The following is a 13,957-nucleotide window of genomic DNA, read 5'->3' as shown; positions in this document are numbered from 1 at the left end:
GGACCTATGGTTCCAGCAAGCCGAAGCCCAATTCCACGTTCGCCGGATCACCTCAGAAGACACCCGCTACTACTACGTGGTGGGCTCCCTCGACCAGGACACAGCTGCCCAGGTCGCGGAGTTCGTACAGTCGCCCCCGGCAGACGGCAAGTACACGGAATTCAAAGCCCTGCTCCTCAGGATTTTCGGACTCTCACGGCGCGAGCGGGCTGCCCGTTTACTGCACCTGGATGGCTTGGGAGACAGACCTCCATCGGCTTTAATGAATGAGATGTTGTCTCTGGCCGAGGGACACACAGGCCTCATGTTTGAGCAGGCATTCCTGGAGCAGCTGCCCGAGGACATACGCCTGCTGCTGTCCGACGTGGATTTCAGTGACCCCCGGAAGGTGGCAGCCCGGGCGGACTTGCTGTGGAACGCCAAAAAGGTGAGCGGGGCGTCCATCGCACAGATCACCCAGCCACGCTCCCGGCAGCAAACCAGTCCAGGCCCGGCCGCAGAGCCCACTAACCCCCGGCCCAATGACCACTGGTGCTTCTACCACCAGCGGTGGGGCGCAGAAGCCCGCCGTTGCCGCCCGCCCTGCAAGTTCCCGGGAAACGCCAGGGCCAGCCGCCGCTGATGGCTACGGCGGCTGGCTATCGGGATAGCCTCCTGTATGTGTGGGATAGCAGGTCGGGACGCCGCTTTTTGGTCGATACTGGGGCTGAGGTCAGCGTTTTACCTCCGACAAGTTACGACACTCGCAGCAGGGCACCGGGTCCCCCCCTGAGGGCCGTGAATGGCAGCACAGTAAGGACCTATGGCACCCGTCAGGTGCAGCTACAGTTCGGCCCCAGCCAGTTCACGTGGGACTTCACACTGGCCGCCGTAGCCCAACCGCTTCTGGGTGCGGATTTTTTGCGAGCTCACAGCCTGCTGGTTGACCTGCCCAGGAAGAGACTGGTACACGCCGAGACCTTTCAGACGTTCTCCCTAGGCGCGGCCCAGTTGCCAGCCCCTCACCTCGGCTCCATCACGCTGTCCGACAACGACTTCACCAGGGTCCTGGCGGAGTTCCCATCGGTTCTGGCACCGCAGTTCACAGCAGCCATGCCCAGGCACGGCGTACAGCACCACATCCCGACACAGGGACCACCCCTCCATGCCCGTGCTCGGCGGCTTCCCCCGGACAAGCTCCGACTGGCGAAGGAGGAGTTCCAGAGAATGGAGGAATTGGGGATCATCCGGCGGTCCGACAGCCCCTGGGCTTCCCCCCTGCACATGGTGCCCAAAGCGACGGGGGGCTGGAGACCGTGCGGCGACTACCGCAGGCTGAACGAGGCTACCACACCGGACCGCTACCCTGTGCCGCACATTCAGGACTTTGCGGCAAACCTGCACGGCGCCCGGATCTTCTCCAAGGTCGACCTTGTCCGAGGGTACCATCAAATCCCGATGCATCCTGACGACGTCCCCAAGACGGCTCTCATCACCCCGTTTGGCCTCTTCGAGTTCCTCCGCATGCCGTTCGGCCTGAAGAATGCCGCACAGACGTTCCAGCGGTTAATGGACGCGGTGGGACGGGACCTGGACTTCGCGTTCATCTATTTGGATGACATCCTCATAGCCAGCGGCAGTCGTCAGGAGCATCTGTCCCACCTCCGTCAACTCTGCGCCCGACTGAGTGAGTACGGTCTTACAATTAACCCTGCCAAATGCCAGTTCGGACTTGATACCATTGACTTCCTGGGCCACAGGATTACTAAAGACGGGGCAACCCCTCTGCCCGCTAAGGTAGATGCGGTCCGCCACTTCCCCCGACCCACCACGGTCAAAGGCCTTCAGGAATTCGTAGGTATGGTCAATTTCTACCGCCACTTCCTCCCTTCAGCTGCCCGGATCATGCGCCCCCTGTTCGCCCTGATGTCGGGTCCGAGCAAGGACATTACCTGGGACGAGGAGTCCGCCGCCGCTTTCGTTCAAACGAAGGAAGCTTTGGCTGACGCCGCAATGCTAGTACATCCCAGAATGGACACCCCTACCGCCCTCACAGTGGACGCATCAAACACGGCAGTCGGTGGGGTGCTGGAGCAGCTCATCGCAGGTCGCTGGCAACCCCTGGCGTTTTTCAGCAAACACCTGCGGCCACCCGAGCTCAAGTACAGTGCTTTTGACCGGGAACTGTTGGCGCTCTACCTGGCAATCCGGCATTTCAGGTACTTCCTAGAAGGTCGGCCCTTCACCGCGTTCACGGACCACAAACCGCTTACCTTTGCGTTTACGAAAGCATCCGACCCCTGGTCATCCCGCCAGCAACGCCACCTGTCCTACATCTCTGAATACACAACGGATGTCCGGCACGTCTCGGGTAAGGACAATGTCGTGGCGGATGCGCTCTCTCGCCCTACCGTTCATGCCCTTTCCCAAGGGGTAGACTTTGAGGCACTGGCAGAGGCACAGCAGGTAGATGAGGAGATTCCGAGTTACAGGACTGCAGTCTCTGGTTTGCAGCTCCAGGACTTCCCCGTGGGCCCAGGTGAGAGGACCCTACTCTGTGACGTCGCCACCAACCAGCCCCGTCCGGTCGTCCCCGCAGCCTGGCGGCGACGTGTTTTCGACTCCATTCATAACTTGGCGCATCCCTCCATCCGGACAACTGTCCGGATGGTTTCCAGCAGGTTCGTTTGGCACGGACTCCGCAAACAGGTCAGTGAATGGGCCAGGACGTGCATGCACTGCCAGACGGCCAAGGTTCAGCGGCACACCAAAACCCCACCGCAGCAGTTCCATCCCGCCCACCGGCGTTTCGACCACATTCATGTGGATATCGTGGGCCCCCTGCCAGTGTCGCGCGGAGCGCGTTACCTCCTGACTATCGTGGACCGGTTCACAAGATGGCCAGAGGCGGTCCCGCTCACCGACACCACCTCCGAATCTTGCGCCCGAGCCCTGATCGCCACCTGGATATCCCGCTTTGGTGTACCAGCCCACATTACCTCCGACAGAGGCGCCCAGTTCACCTCCAGCCTGTGGTCAGCTATGGCCAGCCTTTTGGGGACTCAGCTGCACCACACCACTGCCTACCACCCACAGTCGAACGGGCTAGTGGAGCGTTTCCACCGTCACCTGAAGTCGGCCCTCATGGCCCGCCTGCGAGGAGCCAACTGGGCGGACGAGCTTCCCTGGGTCCTTCTCGGCATCCGCACAGCGCCCAAGGACGACCTGCACGCCTCGTCGGCCGAGTTGGTATACGGCGCGCCCCTGGCCGTCCCCGGGGAGTTCCTACCAGCCCCGAGGGGGCAAGAGGAAGAACCCGCTGCAGTCCTGGGCAGACTTCGCGAGAAGCTCGGTAACCTGGCCCCCATACCCACTTCACAGCATGGGCGGCACCCGACCTGCGTACCCAAAGACCTACGGAACTGTAAGTTTGTGTTTGTACGAAGGGGCGGGCATCGGCCACCGCTGCAGCGGCCATACGAGGGGCCGTTTACGGTGCTCCGGAACAACGGGTCCACGTTCGTGCTGGACGTTGGGGGGAAGGAGGAGGTTTTCACGGTGGACCGCCTCAAGCCGGCCCATGTGGACCTGGCGCAACCGGCCGAGTTTCCGGCGCCTCGGCGCAGAGGCCGACCTCCCAAGCAGGTTCTGGCCCAGGCTGTGGACATTGGGGGGTGTATCGCCGGTTCTGGGGGGGGTTATGTGGAGGCTCATTTCCTAGCGTATGCGAACCGACTCACAATTAGATAGCCTACGGGGGTTTGCGAGCACAGAGCTTTGGAGCCTCTTCGCCATGGGGGGCCGGTTGACAGAGGCTTAAAAGTGAGGCTGAAGTTTTCGAATAAAGTTTTTCCTTCGACTGCAGTTACCGACTCCGTGTCGTAATTTTAGCGCTGTTTGTAGCACACCGCTACAATACTACTCTATTGCACTGCTCCCAACTACACAGTGCACCCCCTCACCACTGCTTTCCAAGGTGAAATCAAAATTCTTATTATGGTTCCACAAGTCTAGTCATCTTGCAATATTTCTATCAAATTGCCGAATTCAAGTGTGAGCTTTGCTAACGTGCAATGGTAGGCTCTCTATACACAAGACCTCATAGGCAGCCCAAAATATTCATCATCACCCCTCATTTCCACAAATGATGAACAGCAAACATAAAGTTGGACACCTGATCAACATTCCATGACATAATTCAGGACACTTGCTGATTTAAATGAGATGAGTTAATTCAGCACTTAACTGGGAACTAAACCTTTATCCTTACAATAGAAGAGAAAAAAAAAATCGGTAAGCTTTATTTCTTTTTAAAAAATGGTATACTAATAGACAGGAAATAGTAGCTACAAAGAGACACATCTGAAAAATTAAAATGTATAATGTATATGCATGTGGTAGATTATTCCACCAGCATTAGTTACTTTCTTGCGGCAAGAATGTAAACAACTGTACCTGAAATGGAGCAGGTACTAACCTTAGTCATAAGGTGTACATTAATGCTTTAAATAGATTGATTGACATTCGGAAACAACCTGCAACCAAGGAAGACTGCATCCAGCTAACTTAGTAAGGCTCACAATCATAACACATTAACAGTTTCATGCACAGTAGAAACAATACTTCTAACATAAAGAAATAATCCTAAATAAAAATCACGAAGAAATAAACCTAAGGAGATAATTGCACCTGCTCAGAAGGGCCAGAAAAAAAAATCATACTTACATTATATGCTATGTTTTGTGACTTCACGATTAACAAATTAAGCTACTGAAGTATTTTTGAATTGCAAAAGCCACTGTTGGAAACTGCACCAATTTATTGGGAAGAACTTCCCAAGTCTCAAATGAAATAAAGATTGAAAAAAATCACATTTTTTTGAAAAAAGTGAATTGCTTATTGAAGTACTGCATGGAAGTAACAAATTAAGAAGAGGCCAAAGAGAACTGAAGGTAATAAGTAACACGCAAGTTGGAACTAGCATGACACTAACTTTCTTTGCAGTAAATAGGAAAAGAGAGGGGAGTAAACAGTTCCAGGCAGAGGATCTCACGCTAAAATGAGCTTCAGTGCCTTACTGGATAAACAGAATTAATATTGCACACCCAGCTGAAAATGCACTATTATGGCAACATGAGTTTTGAGTATTTATCAGTCAGGGATTGCTCTGCTCCAACAAAGCAGTTACTGACAGCAATATATTGAACTCTGTAGAAATAGATCCAATTCTGTGCAAATAATTTTAGTTAACCTAATGATGAAACCGACTCTTCAAAGTTTCAATGTAGTATACTAAATATATGTTCAGATAGGATGGCTTTCCAATTGAGCTGTCTGTAGTTACAGAAAATGTAAAAAATCCCTTAAACCACAGTGATTTTCAAACCTCTATTTCCGTTCATCTTCTCCCCCCCCCCCCCTTCACACGCCCTTTCTTCCATCATACATTTCCTGTAGCTCTTCACCCAAATCAAGTTTTTAGTTAGCCACAAGATCCATCTCACTGCAGCTTCCCAGCAAAACTGCATGCTACACTGGCATATCAATTTAGCAACGAAAACTCATCATGGCTTGATCTCACATTTGTGAATTAAAGTTAGAAACATGTTAACACAGTAAAGCCAAAATTAATCTATCCGTAAGACGCACCAATCTTACAAAATACAAGTCAATTGAACACTTCATTCTAACATACAAGTTCACACCCAATCTTTTAACTTACTGCTAGATTTCTGTATCAATCCGCTACCTCTCAGTAACCATAATGTCCAAAAATCTTAGTTTTATTCTAAAATTTATACTTCTGTTCTTTTATCCAAAACTTATAAAAGGCACAAGAACAATTCCTTAGAAAGCTGATATAATTATCAAGTATCAACTAGAATGAAAAAAGCTTAATTGATGTTAAGTAAGTAATTATTGGTCATTATCTCATATTTGTACTTACCGTACCACTAGCTGTTGACAAACCGATCCTGTTTCTCTTATAAGTTCATTAAGCTTAACTTCCAGATGAACTTTTCCCTGTTTGAAAACACAAGCAGAAACTTATTAAAACAGTAAAGCTGATAACACTGTGTCTGCATCTGCCATTTCCCTAACCTAAAGCTTTAACACTTCCATATGCAAAATTTAATGTTTCCAGTCAATTTCATGCCGTATGAAAATCCCATTGAACAAAATTGGCATTATTTTAAAAAAAACATACAAGTGTGTTAATGTAAGAATCCAAATTAAAATTAGAAAACCAAAAAAATCTGCAAAAACGTTAGTCAATCTTAGCAGGCTGCAGTGAAGCCTTGAATTACCTTTGCTGCATGTTGTCATGAAACTAGTCATTTTATTGGTCTTGTCCGCTGCGACAACACCGGTGTCTATTTGGTATTCACAACTAAATTCATCATTTTGTACAAAATTCTACAAAACATTTTCTAAAAGCTTGGGAGGCTGACAGGTCTGATGGGGCTACAGTCTAGGGTTCTGTCAGAGAGAGCTGATGAGATTGTGGAGGCTTTTGCAGTGATCTTTCAAGAACTACGAGATGTTGGAAATGGTTCTGGAGCACTGGAGATATATAAATATAACTCCACTCTTTAAGAAGGGAGGGAGGCAAAAGACAGGAAATTATAGGACAGTTAGCCTGACTTCAGTGGTTGTCAAGATGTTAGAACCTGTTGTTAAGGACGAAGTTTCAGGGTACTTGGAAGCATATGATAGAATTACAGTGGCCAATCAAGAACCTATCAATCGCTGCCTTAAGTACACCCAACAACCTGGTCTCCACAGCTGCCTGGCTGAGTTAACCACCCTCTGGCTAAAGAAATTTCTTCGCAACTCTGTCTTAAATGGACGCCCTCTATCCTAAGGCTGTGCCCTCTTGCCCTAGACTCTCCCACCATGGAAAAAATCCTTTCCACATCTACTTTGTCCAGAAGGAAAAAAGGCATATATTATTTTCTAACCAGGGAATGAATTCAGAAATTGGAAATACAAAGGGACTTGGGAATCCTAGTGCAGGATTTACTAAAGGTTAACTTGCAGGTTGTGTTGGTAGCAAGGAAAGCAAATGCAATGTTAGCATTCATTTCAAGAGGACTGGAGTATAAAAGCAAGGATGCAATACTGGGGCTTTGTAAGGTATTGGTCAAATATTATAATCAGTTTTGGGCCCACATCTAAAAAAGGATTTGCCAGTACTGGAGAACACCTAGAGAAGGTTCATGAGAATGATCCTAGGAATTAAAGTATTAACATACAAGGAGTACTTGATGGCTCCAGGCCTGTATTCACTGGAGTTTAGAAGACCAAATGGGAATAACATCGAGACCTACCTAATATTGAAAAGACAAAATGAACATAAAGAGGATGTTTCGAATAGCAGTAGAGCCTAGAACCAGAGGGCACAGCCTCAGAATAAAAAGGCGAACCTTTGGAGCAGAGATGAGGAGGAATTTCTTTAACCAGAAGATGGTGAATTAGTGGAATTAATTGTCATAGGCGATGTGGAGACCAAATCATCAGGTATATTTAAAATGGAGGTTGGTAGTTTCTTGATTATTAAGGGCATAAAATGTTATAGGGAGAAGGCAAGAGAAAGGGTTTGCAAGGACATACAAGTTAGCCATAATCAAATAGTAGAGTAGATTCGATGGACCGAAAAGTATTTTAGGGTTTTATTGTCTGTGCACAAGATACTGGGTTTGCTTCTGTCGTTTGAAAAGTAGCTACTTTGAATTTGAATAACCTCAATTATAGTTGTAGAAACAGAAATAAATCAAAATACAAGGAAAAAATATTTCCACAAGCACTTGCAAAATTATATAAACAAATTGTAAGTGGCAAAACAGCTTTAAAAAAAAGGATGCAAACAATCTCAGAACACATCTTTCATTAAACATAGAACAAAAAAAAGAACAGAAATGACAAGAGTAAGGATCTAATTGCAAATATATAGGGCCTTGGTGAAACCTCAGAGTAGCATGCATTGTTTTGGCCTAAGAAAGAATGTACTTGCTGTAAACATTCATCAGACTGCTTCGAGGAATGGCAGGTTTGTCAAACAAGATGTTGAGTAGACCAGGACAATATTGGAATGAGAGAAATTCTCATCAAAACTTATAAAAATCATAACAGTTTTGATGTGTTAGATGCAGGAAAGCTGTTTTTCCTGAATGAGGACCATGGGCTGCAGCTTGTGCATAAAGAATAGGTTGTTTAAGAGGAGAAAATTCTTCATCAAAGGACAATGTACCTTTGTAATTCTCTATTTTGGAGGGCTGTTGGAATTTTCATTGTTCATTCAAAACAAACATACTTAATGTTTCCAGAATCTCACCTGGTCCCTCAACACCAGCTCCAAAGCAAAGAAAGCCCAGTAGCGTCTCTACTTTCTGCGAAGGCTGAGGAAAGTCCATCTCCCACCCCCTATCCTCATCACATTCTACAGGGGTTACATTGAGAGCATCCTGAGCAGCTGCATCATTGCCTGGTTAGGAAATTGCACCGTCTCGGATCGCAAGGCCCTGCAGTGGATAGTGAGGTCAGCTGAGAAGTTATCTTCCCGCCATTTCAGACATTTACATTACACGCTGCATCCGCAAAGCAAACAGCATTATGAAGGATCCCAAGCACTCCTCATACAAACTCTTCTCCCTCCTGCTGTCTGGGAAAAGGCACCGAAGCATTTGGGCTCTCACGGCCGAACTATTTAACAGCTTCTTCCCCCGAGCCATCAGACTCCTCAATGCCCAGAGACTGGACTGACACCAGCTTACTGCCTTCTACCATGCCTATTGTCTTGTTTATTATTTATTGTAATGCCTGCACTGTTTTGTGCACTTTATGCAGTCCTGGGTAGGTCTACAGTATAGTGTAGTTTTTTTTCTGCATTGTTTTTTTACATAGTTCAGTCTAGTTTTTGTACTGTGTCATGTAACACCATGGTCCTGAAAACATTGTCTCGTTTTTACTATGTACTGTACCAGCAGTTATGGTTAAAATGACAGTAAAAACTGACTTGACACTGAGTGGACATCATAGACAAGAATGTAGTAAAGTGGTCTTAAATGAAAGACCATTGTCAAAATGATGAAATCTTAACTTTCATTCACAGGGGCATCTGGGCCTATAAAAAAGGGGATAAAGAAATTCAGCTTGCCCCTTTCCCCCACACTGCTGTCTATATATGAACCAGAGAAAGGATTCTATCTGATGCATCACGGCTTAGTATGGCAATTGCTCCGTCCATGATTACAAGAAACTGTAGAGCAACACACACAAGATGCTGGAGAAAGCCAGCGGTCAGTAAGCATCTATGGAGGGAAATAAACAGTCAATATTTCAGCCCAACATCCTTATCAGGCTGGGTTCCTTCAGCTTTTTGTGTGTGTTGCTCAAGATTTCCAGCATCAGCAATGTCTTGGGTTTGAAAACTCTGGAGAGTTATAGATATAGCTCAGCACTTCACAGAAACCAACCTTCTCTCCCTCAACCATTTACACTCTTCGCTGCCTCAATAAAAAGCCAATATAATCAAACACACCATTCACCCAGGCATTCTGTCTCCCCCCCCCCCCCCCCCATTTACCAGAAAATACAGAAATCTGGAAGATGTCGTCTTTGGGCTCAGGTACAGCTTAAGACTATAAGACTGTAAGATGTGGGAGCAGAATTAGGCCATTTGGCCCATTGAGTCTGCTCCACCATTTCCTCATGACAGATCCAATTTTCCTCTCGGCCCCAATCTCCTGCCTTCCCCATCTATCTCTTCACACCCTGCCCAATCAAGAATCTATCAACTTCTGCCTGAAATATACGTAAAGACTTGGCCTCCACAGCTGCCCATAGCAAAAAATTTCACAGATTCACCACCTGCTGGCTAAAGAAATTCCTCTTCATCTCCATTCTAAAAGCATACCCTTCTATTCTGAAGCTGTGTCCTCTGGTCTTAGACTCTTCCACCATAGGAAAGATCCTCTCCACATCCACTCTATCAAGGCCTTTCACCATTCAACAGGTTTCAATGAGGTCATCCCTCATTCTTCTGAATTCTAGTGAATACAGGCCCACGCCATCAAACACTCTTCAAATGACAAGCCATTCAATCTGGAATCATTTTCATGAAACTCCTTTGAACACTCTCCAAATACTAACATTGTATTTGTCTTTCTCAGTTTCTATCCCTGCTGTTTATTATAGACGATTAAAAGTCCTCTAGTATTATAAGATGGTCTGGCGACTTCACAATCTCATTAAAACCATGCACCTTGTCTACCTGCACTGAACTTACTCTGCAATTGTAATACTTTATTCTTCATTTTGTTATTGTGTTACCTTGTACTACCTCAATGCACTGGTGTGATCAAATGATCTGTAATGGCTATCACGCAAAATAAAGTTTTTTTACTGTACGACGGTACACGGGATGATAATAAACGAATTTACCATTCCGGGCATTAAAAGATATGGATATACTGTGGGATAATGGTATTGATCTGAATCGATCTTGGTAGAGCAAGCTCTAAGGCCATTCGTCCTATTCCTAATTCATATATTCTTATGAAAGCTTAAGTTTTTTTGGATTATGAGTAAAACAATCAAAAGGCAACACCCGCAATTGTATAGCAACTGTAGCAATTATATAGCATTGTGGCAACCCATTTCCTGGCACATCCGAACCGGCTCACAATAAGATAGCCTACGGGGGTTTGCGAGCACAGAGCTTTGGAGCCTCTGCGCCACGGGGGGCAGGTTGAGGGAGGATTAAAAGTGAGGCTGAGGATTTCGAATAAAGTTTTTCCTTCGACTGCAGTTACCGACTCCGTGTCGTAATTTTAGCGCTGCGTGTAGCACACCGCTACAATTGGTGACCCCGACGGTCCAAACGATTTTTGGACCAGAAATGACCGACGCCACCTCTGTTCATGCGGTTTCGTTGAAACTGCCGGGTTTCTGGACACAGCGCCCGAACCTATGGTTCCAGCAAGCCGAAGCCCAATTCCACGTTCGCCGGATCACCTCAGAAGACACCCGCTACTACTACGTGGTGAGCTCCCTCGACCAGGACACAGCGGCCCAGGTCGCGGAGTTCGTACAGTCGCCCCCGGCAGAAGGCAAGTACATGGAATTCAAAGCCCTGCTCCTCAGGACTTTCGGACTCTCACGGCGCGAGCGGGCTGCCCGTTTACTGCACCTGGAAGGCTTGGGCGACAGACCTCCATCGGCTTTAATGAATGAGATGTTGTCTCTCGCCGACGGACACACACCCTGCCTCATGTTTGAGCAGGCATTCCTGGAGCAGCTGCCCGAGGACATACGCCTGCTGCTGTCCGACACGGATTTCAGTGACCCCCGGAAGGTGGCAGCCCGGGCGGACTTGCTGTGGAACGCCAAAAAGGTGAGCGGGGTGTCCATTGCACAGATCTCCCAGCCACGCTCCCGGCAGCAAACCAGACCAGGCCCGGCCGCAGAGCCCGCCAACCCCCGGCCCAATGAACACTGGTGCTTCTACCACCAGCGGTGGGGCGCAGAAGCCCGCCGTTGTCGCCCGCCCTGCAAGTTCCCGGGAAATGCCAGGGCCAGCCACCGCTGATGGCTACGACGGCTGGCCATCGGGATAGCCTCCTGTATGTGTGGGATAAAAGGTCGGGACGCCGGTTTTTGGTCGATACTGGGGCTGAGATCAGCGTTTTACCTCCGATGAGTTACGACACCCGCAGCAGGGCACCGGGTCCCCCCCTGAGGGCCGTGAATGGCAGCACAGTAAGGACCTATGGCACCCGTCAGGTGCAGCTACAGTTCAGCTCCAGCCAGTTCACGTGGGACTTCACACTGGCCACCGTAGCCCAACCGCTTCTGGGTGCGGAGTTTTTGCGAGCTCACAGCCTACTGGTCGACCTACCCAGGAAGAGACTGGTACACGCCAAGACCTTTCAGACGTTCTCCCTGGGTGCAGCCCAGTTGCCAGCCCCTCACCTCGGCTCCATCACGCTGTCCGACAACGACTTCACCAGGGTCCTGGCGGATTTCCCATCGGTTCTGGCACTGCAGTTCACAGCGGCCATGCCCAGGCATGGCGTACAGCACCACATCCCGACCCAGGGACCACCCCTCCACGCCCGCGCTCGGCGGCTTCCCCCGGACAAGCTCCGACTGGCGAAGGAGGAGTTCCAGAGGATGGAGGAATTGGGGATCATCCGGCGGTCCGACAGCCCATGGGCCTCCCCCCTGCACATGGTGCCCAAAGCGACGGGAGGCTGGAGACCGTGCGGCGACTACCGCAGGCTGAACGAGGCTACCACACCGGACCGCTACCCTGTGCTGCACATTCAGGACTTTGCAGCAAACCTGCACGGCGCACGGATCTTCTCCAAGGTAGACCTCGTCCGAGGGTACCATCAAATCCCGATGCATCCTGACGACGTCCCCAAAACGGCTCTCATCACCCCGTTTGGCCTTTTCGAGTTCCTCCGCATGCCGTTCGGCCTGAAGAATGCCGCACAGACGTTCATCTATTTGGATGACATCCTCATAGCCAGCAGCAGTCGTCAGGAGCATCTGTCCCACCTCCGTCAATTCTGCGCCCAACTGAGTGAGTACGGTCTTACAATCAACCCCGCCAAATGCCAGTTCGGACTCGATACCATTGACTTCCTGGGCCACAGGATTACTAGAGACGGGGCAACCCCTCTGCCCGCTAAGGTAGATGCGGTCCGCCACTTTCCCCGACCCACCATGATCACAGGGCTTCAGGAATTCGTAGGTATGGTCAATTTCTACCGCCGCTTCCTCCCTTCAGCTGCCCAGATCATGCGCCCCCTGTTCGCCCTGATGTCAGGTCCGAGCAAGGACATTACCTGGGACGAGGAGTCCGCCGCCGCTTTCGTTCAAACGAAGGAAGCTTTGGCGAACGCCGCAATGCTAGTACATCCCAGAATGGACGCCCCTACCGCCCTCACAGTGGGCGCATCTAACACGGCAGTCGGTGGGGTGCTGGAGCAACTCATCACAGGTCGCTGGCAACCCCTGGCGTTTTTCAGCAAACACCTGCGGCCACCCGAGCTCAAGTACAGTGCTTTCGACCGGGAACTGTTGGCGCTCTACCTGGCAATCCGGCATTTCAGGTACTTCCTAGAAGGTCGGCCCTTCACCGCGTTCACGGACCACAAACCGCTTACCTTTGCGTTTACGAAAGCGTCCGACCCCTGGTCGTCCCGCCAGCAACGCCACCTGTCCTACATCTCTGAATACACGACGGATGTCCGGCATGTCTCGGGTAAGGACAATGTCGTGGCGGATGCGCTCTCTCGCCCTACCGTTCATGCCCTTTCCCAAGGGGTAAACTTTGAGGCACTGGCAGAGGCGCAGCAGGCGGATGAGGAGATTCCGAGTTACAGAACCGCAGTCTCCGGTTTGCAGCTCCAGGACCTCCCCATCGGCCCGGGTGAGAGGACCCTACTCTGTGACGTTGCCACCAGCCAGCTCCGTCCCGTCGTCCCGACAGCCTGGCGGCGCCGTGTTTTCGACTCCATTCATAACTTGGCGCATCCCTCCATCCGGACAACTGTCCGGATGGTTTCCAGCAGGTTCGTTTGGCACGGACTCCGCAAACAGGTCAGTGAATGGGCCAAAACGTGCATGCACTGCCAGACGGCCAAGGTGCAGCGGCACACCAAAGCCCCACCGCAGCAGTTCCATCCCGCCCACCGGCATTTCGACCACATTCATGTGGATATCGTGGGCCCCCTGCCAGTGTCGCGCGGAGCGCGGCACCTCCTGACTATCGTAGACCGGTTCACAAGATGGCCAGAGGCGGTCCCGCTCACCGACACCACCTCCGAATCTTGCGCCCGAGCCCTGATCGCCACCTGGATATCTCGCTTTGGTGTACCGGCCCACATTACCTCCGACAGAGGCGCCCAGTTCACCTCCAGCCTGTGGTCAGCTATGGCCAGCCTTTTGGGGACAGCTGCACCACACC

At 50.1% G+C, this 13,957-nt stretch overlaps 1 protein-coding gene across 2 annotated transcripts in view; it reads right to left on the bottom strand.

The window, feature by feature from the left end:
* Positions 1–13,957, bottom strand: part of rasa2 (RAS p21 protein activator 2) — a 173,223-nt gene that overhangs the window by 88,397 nt on the left and 70,869 nt on the right. For both annotated transcript variants that reach the window (XM_059994339.1, XM_059994349.1), the window contains exon 5: positions 5,927–6,003. In XM_059994339.1, the coding sequence (XP_059850322.1) occupies positions 5,927–6,003 (77 nt within the window). The remainder of the gene's footprint in view (positions 1–5,926; positions 6,004–13,957) is intronic.

This window comes from Hypanus sabinus, chromosome 2 (genome assembly GCF_030144855.1).
Source record: "Hypanus sabinus isolate sHypSab1 chromosome 2, sHypSab1.hap1, whole genome shotgun sequence".
NCBI lineage: Eukaryota > Metazoa > Chordata > Chondrichthyes > Myliobatiformes > Dasyatidae > Hypanus > Hypanus sabinus.
The sequence above is the reverse complement of the archived record's forward strand: the minus strand, read 5'-3'. Positions and strand labels throughout refer to the sequence as shown.